The following is a 24,471-nucleotide window of genomic DNA, read 5'->3' as shown; positions in this document are numbered from 1 at the left end:
ACTCACTGGTGATATTCACGACCAGTAACCAGTAATATTCTCAACCAAAGATATATTCTAGTTCCGAGTGCAGCACGCTTTAGACTGCTAAGACCTCTTCCTGAATTGACTGTCCTCAATACAGTGTTTGTCAAACTCCAAGTTGCTCTGGAACAGCAACCAATAGGCACAAAGTAACCAGAAACCACCCCCTTGGTGGTCTGGAGGGCCAAACTTACCACCATCGTCAAAGAGCCACCACACGTCCACGGTGCCCTTTCCCTGTTTCCTCTTGAACAGCTGACTGGCGTCCAGCAGCCTCTGGTCAGCCACGTTCAACCTCTGGGGGCTCTTGTCTGTGTGGCAGAAAAGTGCTATGTCAGACACTAAGATCAAGACAGGACAGGAAGCTGCATCCTCAAAGAGGGAGATGACTTAGCTAGGAATTCCTCTGTGTGACTCAGACTGGGCCCACATTCATAAAGTGTCTAGGATCTGTTTGGTCTTTCAGATCATAATGAATAAGACTATACGGACAAGGGGGACCTGATCCTAGACAAGCACTATGGTCATTAGCAAGACAGCCTAAATAGATCTGGCACCAGGCTGTGTGGGTGTGTGATAGAAATCAAAGGAAGTGGGGATCTTATGTGGCTTTTATCTAACAGTCACGGTACAATGGAAACGATCTCTTAAGTGGGGCTCAGTGTAGTGTGGGCTCAGTGTAATGTGGGGCTCAGTGTAATGTAAAGTGTGGGCTCAGTGTAATGTAAAGTGTGGGCTCAGTGTAATGTAAAGTGTGGGCTCAGTGTAATGTAAAGTGTGGGCTCAGTGTAATGTAAAGTGTGGGCTCAGTGTAATGTAAAGTGTGGGCTCAGTATAATGTAAACTGTTCTGCTCAGTATAATTCAACCATGCTGGGCTTTATGAACATTTGAACATGTGGGCTCAGTGTAATGTATAATCTGGGCTCAGTGTACAGCCAGAAGTGTGGGCTCAGTATAATGTAAACTGTGGGCTCAGTATAATGTAAACTGTGGGCTCAGTGTAATGTAAAGTGTGGGCTCAGTACTACCTGACATGATGGCTCAGTTGCTGTCCCCAGTCCACCTATAATGTGCTGCTGGGCTCAGTGTTTAAACTGTTGGGCTCAGTATAATTTGACCATGCTGGTCATTTAGTGAAATTTAAACATCTGGGCTCAGTGTAATGTAAAGTGTGGGCTCAGTGTAAGCCAAAGTGTGGGCTCAGTGTAATGTAAAGTGTGGGCTCAGGTTTAATGTAAGGTTTGGGCTCAGTATAATGTAAACTGTGGGAGTGTTTTGTGGGCTCAGTGTTGTAAACCTGGGCATTGTTTGCTGTTTGGGCTCAGTTTTAAACTGTGGTTTCAGTGTAAGCACTTTGAGGCTCAGTATAATGTAAAGTGTGGGCTCAGTATAAATAAATTTGATTTGATTTGATTTCAGTGTAATGTAAACTGTGGGCTCAGTGTAATGTAAAGTGTGGGCTCAGTGTAATGTAAAGTGTGGGCTCAGTATAATGTAAAGTGTGGGCTCAGTATAATGTAAACTGTGGGCTCAGTGTAATGTACGGTGTGCAGTCAGTGAGTGTCTTTATTGTAACATTCCCTTCTCTACTATCTGAGTGCATGTCTGTGACTTGGCTAAGGTGACAGAATGGATATCAAACAGATGTACCTGAAAAGCACATGACAATTACAAAAGGAGAGCGAGACACAGGCAGAGAGGGAGAGAGAAAAACAGACAAACCCAAAGAGCAGCCTGCTAGAAAGGAACAGATTGAGACAGTGACAAAGTACTGAAGACTGTCACCTCTGCAGAGAGAAGAAACAGGCACTTAGGACTGAGGAAGTTCAGGAAAGAAAAAATTGAAAGAAAATACAACATCAGGGCACACACACACACACACACACACACACACACACACACACACACACACACACACACACACACACACACACACACACACACACACACACACACACACACACACACACACACACACACACACACACACACACACACACACACACACACACACACACACACAGCTAAGAACAAAGAGGAAGACCCTCTCACAGTGCCACAGAGCAGATGTACACACACAAAGCTAAGAACAAGAGGAAGACCCTCTCACACTGCCACAGAGAAGATGTATACACACACGCATGTGCAACGGCGCTTCAGAGACTGTGCTAGAGCTACAGGTAGACGGATTGAGTTAGGAGCAGAAAGAGGACAGGAGGAAAAAACAGTTATTCCCAGAGCCAGGCAGCTAGCAAGGCAGTTAAGACTACTAGATGACAGAGTAACAAAGAGTGAGAGACAATGTGTGCATGAGGGTGAGGGCAGGAGAAGAGAAAAAGAAAACCAAACTCAACCAGGTTCAACGGCTTTTTGAATGCTCATGACAGAGTGAGAACAAGAAACATGTTGTATTCAAATACGGTTACGTGACAGACAAAGAATGAGTATGTGTGCAAGTGAGTGAAAGTAATAGAAGGAGAGAAAAGGAAAAGTAAGGCAACTCAAAAAGGTGGACTGCCTGCCTTTTTTCAATAGGGGCTTCGTTGCGGCTTTGCATTCGTCATCGTCATCTGGATCATGTAACAAAAAATAATTTAAAAAAGAGCGAGAGAGAATGGAGAGGTTAACATTTTTGCTGCTGTCGCCATGATGGAAAACATGTGTCAATAGCACCGCTACAATGAGGGGTCTGTTCTGGGGGTGGTGTGTCAGGGGGCCGCTGTCATTTATCCCTGCGCTAAACGAGATGGAATAGGCTCCAATGGAAAAGGCATCAGCGGTAACACACAAGCACACACACTTGGGGTCCCTCAGGAAATAAATGTTGAATCCAGGCAGTGGTTAGAAATTGTGTAATCGGAAAACTCCACCACTGCCTTAGTAGTGGATGAACACTTTGTACATTTCTTGGGACACGCCAAAGTTAGCGAAACCAGTGTTTATAGCCAGGACACACTCTTTAGTCTTCACAAAGACAAAAATTATTGGCTGCAAATTCAACCATTTGAGAAACACTGCTTCACGAAAACTTGACAGTTTAACCCACAAGAGTCTAAACCAAGTCTAAGCCGGGGGATTGGGGGGGGTTGTTCTACTAATCAATATACAATTGTTTGAAGGGAAGGGCATACCAAAGAGTATTTAGCTGTTTGATTTAGAATTTTAAGACACCTTGAAGTAAAAACATTTTTTTGGATTGAAAATGTATTTTGGCCTTACTGCTATTAGCCCAAACAAACACATTAAATAACAGATTCACTCACTACATGGATAGTCCCCCAAAAATCCAAATAAGTTTGTTCTCTAGTGTCTGCCCTATATCTGAGAGATGTAAGAAATATCAATATTTTTTTGGTTGCTGTTGTTGACATGTTTTTAACACATTTTTTGGCACTAAACAGTCTCCATATATACTTCCATAAATTCTTTCGACTGGTACCACGGGACCTTCAGACGAGTCTTGTGAGGCCAGTGGGCGTCTTAGAGCAAAACAACTGACGTGCATGTTCGTGAGAGTCTCACCTTTCCACAGAGGGATCATACTAGTGTGTAGCCCAGACTTGGACGCTACAGGCAGAAGTTGGCAGATCGGCTGTACTAACTTCAGACAAGTCCTAAGTCAGGTCGTAGAGCAAACGGAGAACACCATCGTGTCCGTGAGAGACTCATCTTTCCATAGACATAATCATTTGTAAGCCAAACCGTTTCCAGAAGATGAAATGACTGATTTTCGGGATCTCTCATAGAGCGGTGTGTCAGACTATTTCTGCAGATGCGTAAATGCAGCATAGGGGGATGCAGTGGATTGAGTCGCATTCAATGCACAAAAAAACATCTCTAGTTTTAAACTGACAGATTTTACAGGGATATTTTATTATGCTAATTAGAATTCTGCGGGGACGCAGACATCAACCTTAGAGGGTTAAAACATACAAAGCCTTGGCCTGAATCCCTCACTACTAAACTATTTTGGAGAGGTTTTCTGGTCGAGGTTCGCAAGTGTGAGAAGATGGAGAATAATGTTGTGGAAAATGACTAAATAAATAAATAATCTGGACAAGTTCTGAGAAAATAATAAAAGGTTCCGGCATTAAGCATTGCTTAGTGCTAAGCCGATTACAGAAATGACCATCTTCATTTGACTGTTTTTGTCACTTGGCCCACTATGTTCACTATGTAGTGAACACCAGGGTTTCCTTTAGGGAAAACGTGGTGCCGGACAACGTGACCAGGAAGATTTTAATTTACCGACCGGACCCATCATTTTTATTTTTATTTACCAGCCATTTGAGAAATTGCATTTGGTGCATAACCTATTAGGGCGCCCATGATCAGAATTACAGAAATCACATTTAGATTATGTTAATGAATCTTAACAGAACACGGAACTCTGTAAACATTTGCCAAAATGCAATTAGCGTGAAAAGACCATTCTAAACAGGTCACCTGATAAAGGTTCCATGTGTAACAGACAAACATCTCTTTTAGAAACTTCTCTGTTAGAAAAATCTGAAGATGCAACAACTAGGATGGGTTGCTAATACGACAAGGATTGTGCCTTTGGCTTCTGGACAACGAAAGAAAGTTGATACAAAAACCAATAGAATAGGAGAGAAATGGCATAGCGGTGGGTTCAATAGAGGAGTAAATGGACATACATTTGCCAAAATGATGTAATTACTCCTGTTTCTACAGAAACGGACTAATATTTTTTTTCACCAGAAAATACTAGCCACAGAGGATCATTAGCTCAGAATTCCTCAACTTGGGCAGCGTGTGTGGCAATAGGTCTTGGGCAGCGTGTGTGACAGGTCAGAGGATCAGGTCTTAGCTCATTGGGCAGCGTGTGTGGAATAGGTCAACTTGGGCAGCGTAGGTCTTGTGGCAATAGGTCTTGGGCAGCAATAGGTCTTGTGTGTGGCAATAGGTCTTGGGCAGCGTGTGTGGCAATAGGTCTTGGGCAGCGTGTGTGGCAATAGGGCTTGGGCAGCGTGTGTGGCAATAGGTCTTGGGCAGCGTGTGTGGCAATAGGTCTTGGGCAGCGTGTGGCAATAGGGCTTGGGCAGCGTGTGTGGCAATAGGTCTTGGGCAGCGTGTGTGGCAATAGGTCTTGGGCAGCGTGTGTGGCAATAGGTCTTGGGCAGCGTGTGTGGCAATAGGTCTTGGGCAGCGTGTGTGGCAATAGGTCTTGGGCAGCGTGTGTGGCAATAGGTCTTGGGCAGCGTGTGTGGCAATAGGTCTTGCTGATTTATGGAGTGGCGGCAGTCAATGAAAAGCATCTAAAATGTGTGTGAAATACAGTGATGGAAAAAGTACTCAATTGTCATACTTGAATAAAAGTAAAGACACCTTAATAGAAAATGACTCAAGTAAAGTCACCCACTAAAGTACTACGTAAGTAAAAGTCAAACTATTTGGTTTTAAATATACTTTAGTATCAAAAGTAAATGGAATTGTTAGAATGTACTTAAGTATCAAAAGTAAAAGTGTAAATCGTTTAAAATTCCTTATATTAAGCAAACCAGACAGGACAATTATTTTTTTATTTTTAACTGATAGCCAGGGGCACACTCCAACACTCAGACATCATTTACAAATGAAGCATTTGTGTTTAATGAGTCTGCCAGATCAGAGGTAGTAGGGATGACCATGGATTTTCGCTTGATAAGTGAGTGAATTGGACAATTGTCCTGTTCTGTTAAGCATTCAGAATGTAATGAGTACTTTTGGGTGTCAGAGAAAATATATGGAGTAAAAAGTACATTATTTTCTATAGGAATGTAGTGAAAGTTGTCAAAGTAACAAGTAAATTACAGATAACCCAAAACACTTCTGAAGTAAAAATACTTTAAAGTACTACTTAAGTACTTTACATCACTGGTGAAGTAAAATTTAAAATCTCCCAGAATGCACAGCTGTCTCCCGCCAATTCATCGTTTCAATGTGAATGGTTTGCCCATTGATTTAAAAAAATCACTTCCCCATTACATGTCACCAGTAGTGAATGTACAGTTAATTCCATACATTTCTGTTAATGCATGTCTTAATTACATTCATTTACAGTTCTCGTTATCTGAGTGGAAACGTTGTTTGCAGAGTTCACAACATGATACACTTGTGAAAAACAAGTTTCTTTATTTCATAATCGTCATTTCTTACATCTTCTTTTGTTTGGAGGGCTCCATGTGAGCACGTGTCTGGTTTTTCTGTACTTATAAATGTTGATGATTGTGTGGATCTGAGCACCCATAGAAGTACCTGGTCTGCTGCACAGTAATGTGTTTTTAAATTATCATGCGAATGATAATACGGTGCCTTAAGTATTCAGACCCCTTGACTCTTTCCACATATTGTTACTTTACAGCCTTATTCTAAGATGGATTTAAAATAAACTCAGCAATCTACACACATTTGGATATAAGAGCAACGTCAACTCACCAACATTACGACCAGGAATACGACTTTCCTGAAGCAGATCCTCTGTTTGGTCCACCACCCAGGACAATGGATCGGATCCCAGCCGGCGACAAAAAACAATGGTGCCGCAGAAGGGGCAGACGGAGCGGTCTTCTAATCAGGCTCCGTAGACGGGCACATCGCGCACCGCTCTCGAACATACTACTAGCCAATGTCCAGTCTCTTGACAACAAGGTAAACGAAATCTGAGCAAGGGTAGCATTCCAGAGAGACATCAGAGATTGTAACATTCTTTGTTTCATGGAAACATGGCTCACTAGGGATACGTTATCAGAGTCAGTACAGCCACCTGGTTTCTCATCGCACTGACAGAAACATGGCTCACACGTCATCAGAGTCAGTACAGCCACCTGGTTTCTCCAGAACTGACAGAAACATGGCTCACTAGGGCTCTCAGAGGTACAGCCACCTGGTTTCTCCAGATCGCACTGACAGAAACATGGCTCACTAGGGATACGTCATCAGTGTACAGCCACCTGGTTTCTTCACGCATCACACCGACAGAAACAAACACCGCTCTGGTAAGAAGAAGGGTGGGGTGTATGCCTTATGATTAACGAGACGTGGTGTGATCATAACAACATACAGGAACTCAAGTCCTAGAATTCCTTACAATCAAATGCCGACCGCATTATCTACCAAGAGAATTCTCTTCGATCATAATAACTGTCGTGTATATCCCCCCAAGCAGACACATCAACGGCCCTGAAATAACTTTATTGGACTCTATGTAAACAGGAAACCACATATTCTGAGGCTGCATTTATTGTAGCTGGGGATTTTAACCAGGCTAATCTGAAAACAAGGCTCCCTAAATGTTATCAGCATGTCGAATGCACGACCCGGGCTGGCAAAACCATGGATCATTGTTATTCTAACCTCCGAGACGCACATAAAGCCCTCCCCACCCGACTTTCGGAAAATCTGACCACGACTCCATTTTATTGCTCCCAGCCTATAGACAGAAACTAAAACAGGAAACGCCCGTGTTCAGGTCTGTTCAACGCTGGTCCAACCAATCGGATTCCACGCTTCAAGATTGCTTCAATCACGTGAACTGTGATATGTTCCGCATAGCGTCGGACAATAACATTGATGAATACGCTGATTCGGTGAATGAATTTATTAGCAAGTGCATCGGTGATGTTGTAACCACAGCGTCTATTAACTTCTTTGGGGTAGGGGGCAGCATTTTCACCTTTGGATGAATATCGTGCCCAGAGTGAACTGCCTCCTACTCAGTCCCAGATGCTAATATATGCATATTATTATTAGTATTGGATAGAAAACACTGAAGTTTCTAAAACGGTTTGAATGGTGGGAAATGGAAGGTTTGTGGGAAATCAGAGGTTTGTAGTTTTTAACTCAACCTATTGAATACACTGGGATATTGGTTATGTTGCACTTCCTAAGGCTTTCACTAGATGTCAACCATCTTCAGAACGTTGTTTCAGGCTTCTACTGTGATGTGGATGGGAGCTCCTGGAGTCAGTGGTCTGCCTACAGCCTCGTTCTCAGTCACACGCTTTCACTTGAGAGGCAGCTGTCGTTCCATTGCTTTTCTACAGACAATGGAATTCTCCGGTTGGAACATTATTGAACTTTTATGATAAAAACATCCTAAAGATGGATTCTATACTACGTTTGACAAGTTTCTTCGACCTGTAATATAACTTTTTGAATGTTTCGTCCGAATGGACCAGATCGCGCATTTGGATTTGTTTACCAAACGCCCTAACAAAAGAAGCTATTGGACATGAATGGACATAAATGATGGACATTATCGAACAAAACAAGCATTTATTGTGGAACTGCGATTCCTGGGAGTGCATTCTGATCATCAAAGGTAAGTTAAAATTTATAATGCTATTTATGAATAATGTTGACTACCCAACATGGCGGATATTTCTCTGGCTGGTTTGGGCTCCGAGCCCAAAGTTTTAAAAAAATCTGACACAGCGGTTGCATTAAGGAGAAGTGTATCTATATTTCCATGTCTAAAAATTGTATTTTCATCGACATTCATAATGAGTATTTCTGTGAATTCATGTGGCTCTCTGCCTAATCACTCCATATTTTGGAACTACTGAACATAACACGCCATTGTAAAATAAGATCTTTGGATATAAATATTAACTTAACCGAACAAATTATACATGCATTGTGTAACATGAAATCCTATGATTGTCATCTGATGAAGATCATCAAAGGTTAGTGATTAATTTTATCTCTATTTCTGCTTTTTGGCTGGAAACATGGCTGGGTTTTTCAGTGAGTTGGTGGTGACCTAACATAATCGTTTGTGGAGCTTTCACTGTAAAGCATTTTTGAAATCAGACACTGTGGCTGGATTAACGAGAATTTGATCTTTAAAATGGTGTTAAATACTTGTATGTTTGAGAAATTTGATTTATGAGATTTCTGTTGATTTGTATTTGGCGCCCTGCAATTTCATTGGCTGTTGGCGAGGGGTTCCAGTCCTAGACAGGTTAAAACATTCCCCAACCAGAAACCGTGGATTGATGGCAGCATTCGAACCACTGCTTTTAATCAGGGCAAGGTGATTGGAAACATGACCGAATACAAACAGTGTAGCTATTCCCCCCGCAAGGCAATCAAACAAGCTAAGCGTCAGTATAGAGACAAAGTAGAGTCGCAATTCAATGGCTCAGACACGAGACGTATGTGGCAGGGTCTACAGTCAATCACAGACTACAAAAGGAAAACCAGCCCCGCCGCGGACCACGATGTCTTGCTCCCAGACAAACTAAACAACGCTCCTCAAAGCTAACTTTGAGGACAATACAGTGTCACTGACACAGGCCGCTACCAAAACTTGTGGGCTCTCCTTCACTGCAGCCAACGTGAGTAAAACATTTAAACGTGTTAACCCTTGCAAGGCTGCCGGCCCAGCGACATCCCCAGCCGCGTTCTCAGAGCTGTGCCAAGGCACAGAAGGGGACCAAAACATTTCTGCAGGATTGAAGGTCCCAAAGAACACAGTGGCCTCCATCATTCTTAAATGGAAGACGGTAGGAAACACCAAGATTATCCTAGAGGTGGTTATCCCAGCCAAACTGAACAGTCGGGGAAGAAGGGCCTTGGTCAGGGAGGTGACCAAGAACCTGGTGGTAACTCTGACAGAGCTCTAGAGTTCCTCTGTGGAGATAGGAGAACCTTCCAGAAAGACAACCATCTCTGCAGCACTCCACCAATCAGGCCTTTATGGTAGAGTGGCCAGGCAGAAGCCACTCTTCAGTAAAAAGGCACATGACAGCCCGCTTGGAGTTTGCCAAAAGGCACCCAAAGGACTCTGACCATGAGAAACAAGATTATCTGGTCTGATGAAACCAAGATTGAACTCCTTGGCCTGAATGCCAAGCGTCACGTTTGGAGGAAACCTGGCACCATCCCTACGGTGAAGCATGGTGGTGGCAGCATCATGCTGTGGGGATTTTTTTCAGCAGCAGGGACTGGGAGACTAGTCAGGATCGTGATGAACGGCGCAAAATACAGAGAGATCCTTGATGAAAACCTGCTTCAGAGCGCTCAGGACCTCAGACTGGGGCAAAGGTTCATCTTCCAACAGGACAATGACCCTAAGTACACAGCCAAGACGTCGCAGGAGTGGCTTCGGGTCAAGTCTCTGAATATCCTTGAGTGGCCCAGCCAGAGCCTGGGCTTCAACCCGATCAAACATGTCTATATAGACCTGAAAAAAAATCACTGTGCAGCAACGCTCCCCATCAAGTCTGACAGAGCTTGAGAGCATCTGCAGAGAAGAATGGAAGCAACTCCCCAAATACAGGTGTGTCAAGCTTGTAGCGTCATACCCAAGAAGACTCGAGGTTGTAATCGCTGCCAAAGGTGTTTCAATAAAGTACTGAGTAAATGGTCTGAATACTTATGCAAATGTGATATTTCAGTTTAATTTTTAAAAATAAATTAGCAACATTTTCTAAAAACCTGTTTTTACTTTGTCATTATGGGTCATTGTGTTTAGACTGAGGAAAAAAAACTGTTGAATCAATTTTAGAATAAGTCTGTTTTATTTATTTAACTTTTTATTTAACTAGGCAAGTCAGTTTATGAACAAATTCTCATTTAGTCTAAGGCACTACATCTCAGTGCAAGAGGCATCACTACAGTCCCTGGTTCGAATCCAGGCTGTATCTCATCCGGCCACGATTGAGAGTCCTATAGGGCGGCCCACAATTGGCCCAGCATCGTCCGGGTTTGGCCGGGGTAGGCTGTCATTGTAGCTAAGAATTTGTTCTTAACCGACTTCACTAGGTAAATAAATAAAATATTGTTATTCATCCTTAGGTCTGAAAATAAATCTACATTATTTTTAGGCCATATCGCCCAGGCCTACCCACAGGGTCACGGACATGGGACTCCCTATGGGAGGATTCCATTAAACGTGACGTTAGTGGCATAAATAGAATTCCATGTCGGGAATCAACTAAAGATCCCAGCCTGTCTGTAAGACATGTGGGAACAGTTTCCCTGTTTATTTGTCCACAGTTTAAGGAGGCAGCAGACAGACAACATTTTGAAGCCATCTGTGTGTGAGCACATGCGTATACATGCATGAGATGTTTTCGTGTATGTGTGTGTACATGCACAAATGTGTGTGTAAACAAACAAGGAACACACTCTGTAGTAAAGCCATCTGTGTGCTGTGGACAGACTGGGCCCAGTGGGAAGGCTGGGGGTCACAGTGTCAGAGTCCACTTCCTCTCTGAGTAGAGGGGGATCTAGAGGGGGATCAGCGTGTGGCGGTAAACTGCTTTCAGAATTCTTACATCTGAAACCCCTTCCTCAAGAGCCAAAACAGCACGTTCACATTGTGATTTCACAAAAGCCTAATTTTCCATATCTCAATGTGAAGTTGTAAAAAATTAGGTGACCAACCTTCCTGCTCCTTCAGAGCTGAAGAGTGTTTCCGTCCTGCACAGCAATCTTGACCTCGATTAGCCGAATCAGGTATGTGCGCACAACCACTGGTGTAAAAAGGCACTCACTGTTTATATGTGGGTTACTTTAGAATGACACCTGACCTTTCTGCATGGCTGGGCTGTTCTGGACACTGGTGGCCTTGGACAAAGGCTTGGACGAGTCTCCGTCAGAGTCCTTCATGTTGATGGACACCACCACATCCTTCATTCCTGACGTCTTCTCCTGTGACGACAGCAGGTCATCTGTGAAACCATTAACCATGTTTACTGGACATTCTGTTAATGTTTGTTAACAAATGACCAGTGAAGATAAACTATTAGCCTAGAGCAAAAATAACATCTTGTAAACGTCAAAAACCAATTACCTGGAAAATAGCATGGGCTTTGTAAGTGGAATACAACTTAAACAAGAGTCATTTTTATGTCCACTAAACACAGATGTGGATGGTAACTCTTAAAATGTAGGAAATAATCTTGATGATGGGATTATTTGGTGGGTAAAAGGCAAACAGTGTGTTCTGAAATGGTGGCTGAGCCATTTGGGCCAATTTAGGTGAATTTGGGTGGAAAAGCAGAGTCGCCGCCCACTACTGGCCATGGTACAAGCCAGGTCAACTCACTGGACTAAGGAAGATGAATAGAACTAGAAAGCAGTAAAAATCCCACAGACAAGCAAAGACTTGAGTTTTATTTGAATGCTGGTGTTATCAACACGCATTGCATTGACTCAGAGTTATTGGTGAACGAATGGTACGTGAGAATCTACTCTTCAACCAAGAAATGATCAGAAAATGTGAACCTGTAATCAGTGAAGAGGAATAGGAAGGTTAACAGGGAGTGACTGCGTGAGAACAAATCAAAGAGCCTATAATCTGCAGCTGGAAATGAGGTTCATCAGAAAATGTTTAACAACCACACCTCAATTGGATGCTCTCGATTCCCTGTGTAGTTGAAAATTGGCCCAGACACAATCGTCGCGCTGAACAAATTAACATGACATGGCAAAATACTAGTGCTGAATTAATTTTCTCAATAACTGAATAAAGTTTTAGGAGGAAACAAATGAGACAAGCTGATAAGATTAGTCGTTTGTGTGTGTGTGGGTGGGTAAGTACATCATGTAATTTGGTATGAAAGTGTTTCACCTTGTTCTGAGATGTGGGATACGTCTAGTCCCTCCTTCAGTCTGAAGACCACGGAACCGTACTGGAAGTCAAAGGCATCGCTGAAAGGCACAAACAAACGCACTCTGTTTGCATTTTACAGGAAGACGCTTGACACTGAGCAGGGCCTGTGTGTATGTGTACAACAAACTACATTAAACGTGCAGTTTTTCACTCAGACTAAACACGCATACGCACTTTAACAAGGTTACCGCAAACAAACAAGCTAAGAACTCAAGCCGCAATGAAAGAGGCCAAGTTTCGAAGGACAACGTTAAATGCCTTACTGGTAGAGATGGGATCTTCACAGACCATGTGAAAGCATGACTTCGCCCATTCTATAAAACTGCATTGATGTAAGTGTATAGTAGAAGCTAGCATGAAATGAAAACTAAAGAGCACATTGTTGTGAGTATTAGCGTAGGTTTTAATATGCAGGGGCTGAACCATCTCTAACCTTCCAATCTAATACAATAATCCCTACACTTTACGCCAGGACTGATTCAGTCTAAATCCATTGGTCATCATCTCATAACCAAGTTATCTGTATTTGTGTATAACATTTTACTTTTCTATAATTTCTCTATTTTCTTTCTCTCTGCATTGTTGGGAAGGTAAGTAAGTAAGCATTTCACTGTTTATTTTTTAGGCAAGTCAGTTAAAAACAAATCCCTATTTACAATGGTGGCCTACCAAAAGGCAAATGGCCTCCTGCAGGTACGGGGGCTGGGATTAAAAATAAAAATAAATTCAAATATAGTAGAACATACACATCACGACAAGAGAGACAACACAAAGCTACATAAAGAGTCCTAAGACAACATAGCATGGCAGCAACACATAACACAGCATGGTAGCAACACAACATGGCAGCAGCACAACATGGTAGCAGCACAACATGGTAGCAGAACCTGGTACAAACATTATTGAGCACAGACAACAGTACAAAAGTCAAGAGACAACAACACATCACATAAAGCAGCCACAACTGTCTGTAAGAGAGTCCCTGATTGAGAAAACTGTCCAGTTCGACCTTCAACAGAATGTGACTGGCAGAACGGCTGTTGTATGTGGAGGATGAGGGCTGCAGTAGATATCTCAGTTAGGGGGGAGTGAACAGGTGTTGTATGTGGAGGATGAGGGCTGCAGTAGATATCTCAGATAGGGGGGAGTGAACAGGTGTTGTATGTGGAGGATGAGGGCTGCAGTAGATATCTCAGTTAGGGGGGAGTGAACAGGTGTTGTATGTGGAGGATGAGGGCTGCAGTAGATATCTCAGATAGGGGGGAGTGAACAGGTGTTGTATGTGGAGGATGAGGGCTGCAGTAGATATCTCAGATAGGGGGGAGTGAACAGGTGTTGTATGTGGAGGATGAGGGCTGCAGTAGATATCTCAGATAGGGGGGAGTGAACAGGTGTTGTATGTGGAGGATGAGGGCTGCAGTAGATATCTCAGATAGGGGGGAGTGAACAGGTGTTGTATGTGGAGGATGAGGGCTGCAGTAGATATCTCAGATAGGGGGGAGTGAACAGGTGTTGTATGTGGAGGATGAGGGCTGCAGTAGGTATCTCAGATAGGGGGGAGTGAACAGGTGTTGTATGTGGAGGATGAGGGCTGTAGTAGATATCTCAGTTAGGGGGGAGTGAACAGGTGTTGTATGTGGAGGATGAGGGCTGCAGTAGATATCTCAGTTAGGGGGGAGTGAGGCCTAAGAGAGGGTTGTATAAATAAGCATCAACCAGTGGGTCTTGTGACAGATATACAGAGATGACCAGTTTACAGGGGAGTATGCAGTGATGCAGTGATGTGTCCTATAAGGAGCATTGGTGGCAAATCTGATGGCCGAATGTTAAAGAACATCTAGCCGCTCGAGAGCACCCTTACCTGCCGATCAATAAATTAAGTTTTCGTAATTTAATGACTAAGCTTGTTATCTTCACAACCCATCTCATGTTCAGGTGCTTTAAAACAATGACTGTTCTAAATCGGGCATCTTTGTGGATGGCCTTTTGATGAGGTGGCTTGCAAAGCCCCTGTTTTACTCACTGAATCATGTGGATGTAGGTCTCCACGTTCATCATGTCTCCGTCCCTCCAGTCACTCTTGTAGCCAATCACCAGAGTGTTGGGCCTCAGGCGACCCAGTCCGGCAGCCTTGGGTAAAACAGAGGGGGAGAACAGGTCAGACCAACCTAAAGCCACTACTAAATAATCCCTATCTGTAGATCAAGTTGACAGGGTGCTACACCTCCCAAAAGATCAGCTTACACAATCGCTATCAAACATGAAAAAGTCTGTTTGGCCAGCAATCATAACATTAAAGTATATCACCTGCATTGGGGTTAATTCAATCTTGATCCATGGATATTTTTTAAAATTCTAGTTTTCCAAGTCATTTGACAATTCCATGGAGTTGAACTGGAATTGACCTCAACTCCACACCACAATGGGTTTCAATATATTATCATGCACTTTGACTCAATGTGCTTGAACTTCAGGAAAAAAATAGTAAAATTTAGCATAAATCCAAAGGCATGTGTTTCTAGGGAAACCAGAGTGGAATTCAAATATAAACTCAGAAAAAATAAAAACGTAATCTCAGTCAACTGCGTTTATTTTCAGCAAATTTAACATATGTAAATATTTGTATGAACATAACAAGATTCAACAACTGAGACACAAACTGAATAAGTTCCACAGACATGTGACTAACAGAAGTGAAATGATGTGTCCCTGAACAAAGGGGGGGGTCAAAATCAAAAGTAACAGTCAGTATCTGATGTGGCCACCAGCTGCGTTAAGTATTGCAGTGCATCTCCTCCTCATGGACTGCACCAGATGTGCCAGTTCTTGCTGTGAGATGTTAACCCACTCTTCCACCAAGGCACCTGCAAGTTCCCGGACATTTCTGGGGGGGAATGGCCCTAGTCCTCACCCTCCAATCCAACAGGTCCCAGACGTGCTCAATGAGATTGGGATCTGGGCTCTTCGCTGGCCATGGCAGAACACTGACATTCCTGTCTTGCACGAAATCTCACACAGAATGATCAGTATGGCTGGTGGCATTGTCATGCTGGAGGGCCATGTCAGGATGAGCCTGCAGGAAGTGTACCACATGAGGGAGGAGGATGTCTTCCCTGTAACGCACAGCGTTGAGATTGCCTGCAATGACAACAAGCTCAGTCAGATGATGCTGTGACACACCGCCCCAGACCATGACGGACCCTCCACCTCCAAATCGATCTCACTCCAGAGTACAGGTCTCGGTGTAACGTTCATTCCTTCGACGATGAACGCGAATCCGACCATCACCCTGGTGAGACAAGACCGCAACTCGTCAGTCAAGAGCACTTTTTGCCAGTCCTGTCTGGTCCAGCAATGGTGGGTTTGTGCCCATAGATGACATTGTTGCCAGTGATGTCTGTTGAGGACCTGCCTTACAACAAGCCTACAAGCCCTCAGTCCAGCCTCTGCCTATTGCAGACAGTCTGAGCACTGATGGAGGGATTGTGTGTTCCTGGTGTAACTCGGGCAGTTGTTGTTGCCATCCTGTACCTGTCCCGCAGGTGTGCTGTTCGGATGTACCGATCCTGTGCAGGAGTTGTTACACGTGGTCTGCCACTGCGAGGATGATCAGCTGTCCGTCCTGTTTCCCTGTAGTGCTGTCTTAGGCGTACGCAGTACGGATATTGCAGTGTATTGCCCTGGCCACATCTGCAGTCCTCATGCCTCCTTGCAGCATGCTTAAGTCACGTTCACGCAGATGAGCAGGGACCCTGGGCATCTTGCTTTTGGTGTTTAACAGTCTGTAGAAAGTCCTCTTTAGTGTCCTACGTTTTCATAACTGTGACCTTAATTGCCTACTGTCTGTAAGCTGTTTTAGTGCATGTTCATTAATTGTTTATGGTTCATTAAACAAGCATGGGAAACAGTATTTAAACCCTTTATAATGAAGATCTGTGGATTTTTACGAATTATCTTTGAAAGACAGGGTCCTGAAAAAGGGACGTTTCGTTTTCTGCTGAGTTTATATAGAACAAAAATGTTGTACGTGTAAAAAAAAACTACAGCAGATCCTACCGCTTCCACCAATTGCAGTGTTTGTCTGTTCTCACCTGTAACAGATACTGGGTGCCCTGTCTCATGTCGTCGGCAAACACAGGGGTGTAGAAAGCCTTGGTCTCGTTTTTCAGCAGCCAGCGCTGGTAGCGCGTCTGGTCGTTGGACAGCTCTTTGAAGTTGGGTCTTCTGGAGCCCTGTGGACAGAACACACACACATAGATGAGAACAGTCACGCTAAAGGCCAAGTGTAGCATTTAGCAACTCATTAACAAACGTAGATGTAGTTCCACCTTGCACAGTCAAAATCACAGGTGGAGGATATATTTACAGTACCAGTTACCGTCAAAGGAGCTTAAGTTTTCCTGGAAGAAGCCCCCATTCAAACAGCCTTAAAAGGTCATGGAGTCTACAGAGAGAGGGGCTTTAGCGTAAAAAGCAGCCCATTTTTACCATTGGCTGGTGTCGGAGCACTCACTTTTTTGCCAGTGTTAATGGAAGAATAGAGAAAGTGAGAGTGTGTGTGTTTATGAGAGAGAAAGAGAGAGCGTTGTGGGCACAGCGCAGGGACGATTACATTTCTCCAGTCCCACACCGCTTTAATGGAACGCTCATTTTATTGCCCCCAGGTAACGCACACATGAGGGATTTAGATGGGGGAAAAAGTTGCTAATAGTCATGAAAAAAATGGGAAAAAAACAATCGCTAATTGAGCAACGACTCAATCAACATGAAATGTGGATTTGAAAGTAAACGGGATTAATATGAGCAACACAACCAACAAGGTTCAAAACAATAGGGCAGCCACTGTGTTCTGTTTCCCGCAAATTGGTTCTAATGGGAGTCAATAAAGCCCTTAGTCACCGGTAGTTAACTAGAAGTAATTATTTATTTTTATTTTATTTCATTTCACCTTTATTTAACCAGGTAGGCAAGTTGAGAACAAGTTCTCATTTACAATTGCGACCTGGCCAAGATAAAGCAAAGCAGTTCGACAGATACAACGACACAGAGTTACACATGGAGTAAAACAAACATACAGTCAATAATACAGTATAAACAAGTCTATATACAATGTGAGCAAATGAGGTGAGAAGGGAGGTAAAGGCAAAAAAGGCCATGGTGGCAAAGTAAATACAATATAGCAAGTAAAACACTGGAATGGTAGTTTTGCAATGGAAGAATGTGCATAAAAATAAAAACAATAAAAACAATAAAGACATAAAAATAATGGGGTGCAAAGGAGCAAAATAAAAAAATAAATTAAATACAGTTGGGAAAGAGGTAGTTGTTTGGGCTAAATTATAGGTGGGCTATGTACAGGTGCAGTAATCTGTAAGATGCTCTGACAGTTGGTGCTTAAAGCTAGTGAGGGAGATAAGTGTTTCCAGTTTCAGAGATTTTTGCAGTTCGTTCCAGTCACTGGCAGCAGAGAACTGGAAGGAGAGTCGGCCAAAGAAAGAATTGGTTTTGGGGGTGACCAGAGAGATATACCTGCTGGAGCGTGTGTTACAGGTGGGAGATGCTATGGTGACCAGCGAGCTGAGATAAGGGGGGACTTTACCTAGCAGGGTCTTGTAGATGACATGGAGCCAGTGGGTTTGGCGACGTGTATGAAGCGAGGGCCAGCCAACGAGAGCGTACAAGTCGCAATGGTGGGTAGTATATTGGGCTTTGGTGACAAAACGGATTGCACTGTGATAGACTGCATCCAATTTGTTGAGTAGGGTATTGGAGGCTATTTTGTAAATGACATCGCCAAAGTCGAGGATTGGTAGGATGGTCAGTTTTACAAGGGTATGTTTGGCAGCATGAGTGAAGGATGCTTTGTTGCGAAATAGGAAGCCAATTCTAGATTTAACTTTGGATTGGAGATGTTTGATATGGGTCTGGAAGGAGAGTTTACAGTCTAACCAGACACCTAAGTATTTGTAGTTGTCCACGTATTCTAAGTCAGAGCCGTCCAGAGTAGTGATGTTGGACAGACGGGTAGGTGCAGGTAGCGATCGGTTGAAGAGCATGGATTTAGTTTTACTTGTATTTAAGAGCAATTGGAGGCCACGGAAGGAGAGTTGTATGGCATTGAAGCTTGCCTGGAGGGTTGTTAACACAGTGTCCAAAGAAGGGCCGGAAGTATACAGAATGGTGTCGTCTGCGTAGAGGTGGATCAGGGACTCACCAGCAGCAAGAGCGACCTCATTGATGTATACAGAGAAGAGAGTCGGTCCAAGAATTGAACCCTGTGGCACCCCCATAGAGACTGCCAGAGGTCCGGACAGCAGACCCTCCGATTTGACACACTGAACTCTATCAGAGAAGTAGTTGGTGAACCAGGCGAGGCAATCATTTGAGAAACCAAGGCTGTCGAGTCTGCCGATGAGGATGTGGTGGTTGACAGAATCGAAAGCCTTGAGCATTGCATTGAGATTAGTAATCTAAGATTAAGGGTATGCTATAAAATAAGAGTGAAACATTGTGAAATGGAGCCAAAATGGCCCTGTTGTGTGCTATGGTACAGTTATGTGATGGAGCCAAAATGGTCTCCAGGTAGGCAAAGTCTCTGGCGACTCACCGTGCGCACATGGCCGCAGATCATCAGGCCCACGTTCTTGGTGAAGGCGTGGACCAGGTGGAGCAGAGCCGGACGGGAGTTGGGGTATCCCGTCATCACCAAGCACTGGGGTCTGTGGTAAAACGTAGTCAATACAAAAACAGCATTTAGCTAGTATCCATGCTAACAGTAAATGGTACACATACTAGGGACACCAATATCTAACCCAAGGATGGCCAACCCTCCTCATGGAGATATTGTTAATCAAAGTTCTAATGAGCAGCTGATTTAGTAGATTTCGGTCAGTTTAGCGCAGAGCTGAAACTAAAACATGCACCCACTACCTCTCCAGGAGGGTTAACCAATGGCCACCTCTTGGCCACTGACTTTTTTCACGAGCTCACATGCACACAGTGCTTCATCTCACTCAATGTCTTCTAATGACCTTGAGAGCAGAAGTTTTCATCAAGAACAAGAACAGACTCGGATGGAGTAACGCACATCAAATTAAAGCTATGTTAAGCGCATGGGATTAATAAGAGAGCCAGAAGGGTGGAAACGAGAAGTCCAGGAGTAACACGTTTGAATTCTGAAGACAATATCAGATGCTCCATAATCCCTCACCTCCGATGTATTGCCATGGGAACACTTCCAGGGCGAATTGCGCATTCTGAAAAGCATCCACAGCAACTCTTACAGTCCTTGTGTGAGCAGGTGAACAATAGAGCTAGAGATAGTCGTGTTGTGGCTCGGACAAGTTCTGAGGGTGACCTGATGGAAAGCTTTTCCTATATCAGTGTTTCTGAACAAGACCCTGAACGAGAGTGTATGTTTGATTAAAATCAAGGTAAGCATCCATTTGATATTGTATCACTAGAACACTAGTACTAAAATATGTCTGCCCCCTTGTTTGTGTGATTGAGGCAGTGCCCACGTCTTCGAGAAACACGGTTCTATACTCCAACTCCCATGCTCTACACCGTTGCTATATGATGACAGATGCTAGGTTTTCGAGAATAGACTAATTTAGTCTCACACTTTTGTCCTCTGAGGCAAGGCAGTGTTCAGGATGCCAAGTATCTGCCACTGTTGTCCCAGGTGTGCAGTTACACAACCCTCTCCAAGGGGATGCGTCATGCCGAGACGGAGAGATGGGCCTGCTGTAGCCTGACTGGACAAACAGCAATGTCCTCCCCTGCCACCCGGATGCAGTCAAGCCTGCTGCAGCCTCCCCGGATCAGCACACCTCAGTGGGCATGTGTTAGTGACAACTTGCCATGCAACATCGAAGGGTAATTAAGTGAAGAGTTGTTCATCTAATTTGCCCATCAGATACTGTTAGAACTAACAGGGCAACAGCCTTTATGACAACGTGAATGAAGGACATTTCCTGAATACTGAACATTTTCCCCAGTAAATACTGAAAAAGTAGCATAATGAAACACCAGGAAGGGCGCTGGTAGTAAAACTAAGGTGGTTTATTGTTAAGAATATAGCCTTTCTATGGGCCACTGCATTTCAAAGACCATACCATTCCTTTGGTCTAAGTAGTGTGTGTGTGTGTGTGTGTGTGTGTGTGTGTGTGTGTGTGTGTGTGTGTGTGTGTGTGTGTGTGTGTGTGTGTGTGTGTGTGTGTGTGTGTGTGTGTGCTAAAGTGTGTTCTATACCTGAAGTTCTTGATGTGGTCCTCAACACTGCTGAGGTGCAGACTGTGGGTCAGGGCCTGATGGTATGTTAGAGCCTGGGTCGAGGAGCCCCAGTTCACATCTGGAAGAGAGGACAAACATAGTCTCAAACATAGTCACATTCTCGAGTCAGGTGGCCATTAAGCCAGTAAGGCCAGTGGAACAAGTTCCATGCAGTGTGGGAGTCAGTAGGGATGCTGTGCATGAGTGTGTAGAGCTGTGTGTGAAGCTGTGACTCTGCGTGTGTGAGAATGTGTGTAAGTCTGTGAGGGAGGGCATGTGTGTGTTTATAGCTGCATGTCAAATGGAGTGTGTGACTCTATTTGTGTATGTGTGTTCATACAAGTGTGCCTCTGTGAATGTCTAAATTGGTATCTGGTGCTCCCCCCTGGGGTTTCCAGTGCAGGTCAGGTTTGTTTACCCAGAGCCAGCGGTTCCATATGGGGACTTCCAATCGACCATCTTAACCCTGTGGGGACCTCAACAGTCTAGTCCTCAGCTTGCTCCAGAATAGAATCAGCACAGCCAGGCCAGAGAGCCTGAGCACTAACACAGTGGACCATCTTAACCCTGTGGGGACCTCAACAGTCTAGTCCTCGAGCGTATGTAACTGCATGTATCCGCACCCTCACCCTCCCAGTACTAGACATTTAAAAGCCCCCCATTTAATGTCACGCTGCCTTGCGTGGGTGGGAAGTTTAAGAGAGGTTAACAGGAGAATGAGCCAGCCCTTTGGCAAATCACCATAGAAACATCGGAGGGAATGTCTATTAATGTACAAGGTAGAAATAATAATTTATAAATCCGTATGCTAATTAACAGACTGAATGACGAAGTTGACAGAATATTTTTGTGGAAACATATGTTCTACCCTGCAAATAGAGCCGAGAGCCATTGTTTTTGACAACCCACATCCTGCCTTCCCTCTAAGCAGCAAGCCCTCTGATTCAAATGTAACGGACCTTAACACAGCATCACATTGTGAATAGCTGGTTCATTTTGGCTGTAGTCATACTGCCCGTTTCCACAACCCTGCGTTTAGTTATAAATACATTTCAACCATGTTGGCCTGGGCTGCACTGCAGCAGAGGGTGCACAACAAAAACATACTTGTAATGCAAATGCTTTACCACTTCACCAAAATACATGTATGCATCAGCAATAAAAAAATAAATATCAATAGTGGGGCCTGATTCACATTGTGTTCAAAGCATTTTTGTTATTTAACTAGGTAAGTCAGTTAAGAACAAATTCTTATTTTACAATGAAGGCCTAGCCTGGCCAAATCCTCCCCTAACCCGGATGACGCTGGGCCAATTGTGCCCCGCCCTATGGGACTCCCGATCATGGCCGGTTGTGTTACAGCCTGGGATCGAACCAGGGTCTGTAGTGACATCTCTAGCACTGAGATGCAGTGCATTAGACCACTGCGCCACTCGGGAGTGTTCAAAGCATCTCTGGGCATCAGGGGACTGTCAGTGCATTGTGCTAATGTGGCTTAGTCATAAAGGTTGATATTTCAGTGGAATAGGAAAAAGAAGTGGTGAGGTATAATTCACAGCGATTGACCTCTTTTGGGGGCATTGCTATATTTTTTCAATTAAAGGGTAGGCTAATTCATGAAATAATATGGTAATGATCTTTGTAAAGTAAGATAACCGTAAGCCATGTTAGCCAAGTTTCTCAATGAGCACCTATCTTGGCAAAATAACACTAGTCGATGTTGAGCCAAGTTTCTCAATGAGCACCTATCTTGGCAAAATAACACTAGTCGATGTTGAGGCAAGTTTCTCAATGAGCACCTATCTTGGCAAAGTAACACTAGTCGATGTTGAGGCAATCCAAGATGGCCGACTTGGCCTGGTCTTGAGTCACTCACCGGGCTTCTTGTAGCTCACGTAGATGTAGAGGCCCATGACAATAACGTTGGTCATCAGGGCTGCCCACCAATTGATGACGAACATGACCACGCAGCACAGCACAGCTCCAGCCAGGGACACCCACATGTTGTAGAACTTGAAGCTGGGGCGCCACCCTAAGGATCAGAGAAACGTTAGGTGGACTCCCTTATAAGGACCCTCGTAAAACTGCACTTTGGGGGTCAGTAATACCAAGGGGTGCCAGCATATGGCCTTTATCCTTATTGTAAAAGACCGTAGAGAGGTTAGAATGGGTTATATATCCACATTTAAGGAATAACATAAGAACATGGAGGTAGAATCCAAAAGGTTAGATCGAATCTGCCACTCGTGTCTATGAAGAAATCAGCAAGTGTCTATGGAGAGCTGCTTACCATAGCTGAGAGCTCTTGTTCATTTACGACTTGCATTACTTCTTCACATATTCCAACAAACGTCATCGTTATAAGTGAAATTACTGAATCATAAAAAATGGGCGGCGGCTTAATATAGCAACATCACTAATTTAAGGAAAGAGCATGGATATGCACTTGGATTACAAATGGTGTAAAAAAACATTGCACAATAATGTTACATCCACTACTGGATCCCAGTTAATTAGATACTAAAGAGACTAGACTAGTGGGAGTTTAGTAAACTGGTACAATGGGGCACAGTTTAACTGTGCGCACGGTTACACAGTGACAAGAACTACAAAAACCACAGGACATAAAGGGTACATTGGAGTGACGTCATTCTAGAATGACAGTAAAGACCTTGATTTCTTGACACCAATAGAATGACAGTAAAGATCTTGATTTCTTGACACCAATAGAATGACAGTAAAGATCTTGATTTCTTGATTAACAGAAAAACAAACATCAATAGAATGACAGTAAAGATCATTTGTCTTTTCCATCATGACTAAGGCACAACTGATGACCATTAGGTACAAAAAAATGACAGTAAAGATCTTGATTTCTTGACACCAATAGAATGACAGTAAAGATCTTGATTTCTTGACACCAATAGAATGACAGTTGACACTGAGTGGACATCATCCAGCGTAGATCTAAGTGACATTTAGTGACACTGTGCCATCAGGCCAAGCTAGCCTCACTACTAAACCCCTGAGGTTTGACTCCTACACAAATCACATCAGTCAGACATGGGTCAAATCCAATATACAGAATGTGTTGCATTGAATAATAAGCAGCAGTACATGTTGTTTCCCAGCAGTATTGCTTTCAACCAAGTGTCTATCAAACATTTGCATAATACTGAGAGCCATTGAGACAATCCCATTTCTTCCAATTTACTTCCTTAAGAATAAAACTGTGGGCCTTATCATAAAGATCGCAGTTGCCATTCTTTAATAAAACAATTGTCCAGTTATGACAATGTTCCCATAACTCAGTCATGTCATTACATCTGTTATCTCAAGCTTTAAGCTATTTGGGGAATGGAAAGATAGATGCGACTCGATGTAACACATACCAGTGGAGCAATGCATTCACTAAGAATGACAGAGTGAGGACTGCCCCCACCTATAAATCATTTGTTTGAAAGTCCTATTTCCTATTAAATCTCACCTTCAAGCCTAATGACTTTACTGTTAAGACTCATGACTTCATTCTGGCCATAGTCAGGA

The 24,471-nt window shown here is 43.6% G+C and overlaps 1 protein-coding gene across 3 annotated transcripts in view; it reads right to left on the bottom strand.

Moving 5' to 3' along the window:
- LOC124016644 (solute carrier family 12 member 2-like) overlaps positions 1-24,471 on the bottom strand; it is a 61,393-nt gene that overhangs the window by 17,992 nt on the left and 18,930 nt on the right. For 2 of the 3 annotated variants that reach the window (XM_046332178.1, XM_046332180.1), the window contains exons 13-21: positions 22,802-22,957; positions 20,905-21,004; positions 19,259-19,370; positions 16,743-16,883; positions 14,675-14,781; positions 12,610-12,689; positions 11,567-11,707; positions 2,549-2,596; positions 219-335 (exon numbers count right to left, since the gene is read on the bottom strand). In XM_046332178.1, the coding sequence (XP_046188134.1) occupies positions 219-335; positions 2,549-2,596; positions 11,567-11,707; positions 12,610-12,689; positions 14,675-14,781; positions 16,743-16,883; positions 19,259-19,370; positions 20,905-21,004; positions 22,802-22,957 (1,002 nt within the window). The remainder of the gene's footprint in view (positions 1-218; positions 336-2,548; positions 2,597-11,566; positions 11,708-12,609; positions 12,690-14,674; positions 14,782-16,742; positions 16,884-19,258; positions 19,371-20,904; positions 21,005-22,801; positions 22,958-24,471) is intronic. The other variant, XM_046332179.1, reaches the window with a different exon arrangement.

Source organism: Oncorhynchus gorbuscha, linkage group LGY (assembly GCF_021184085.1).
Source record: "Oncorhynchus gorbuscha isolate QuinsamMale2020 ecotype Even-year linkage group LGY, OgorEven_v1.0, whole genome shotgun sequence".
Classification (NCBI taxonomy): Eukaryota; Metazoa; Chordata; class Actinopteri; order Salmoniformes; family Salmonidae; genus Oncorhynchus; species Oncorhynchus gorbuscha.
The sequence above is the reverse complement of the archived record's forward strand: the minus strand, read 5'-3'. Positions and strand labels throughout refer to the sequence as shown.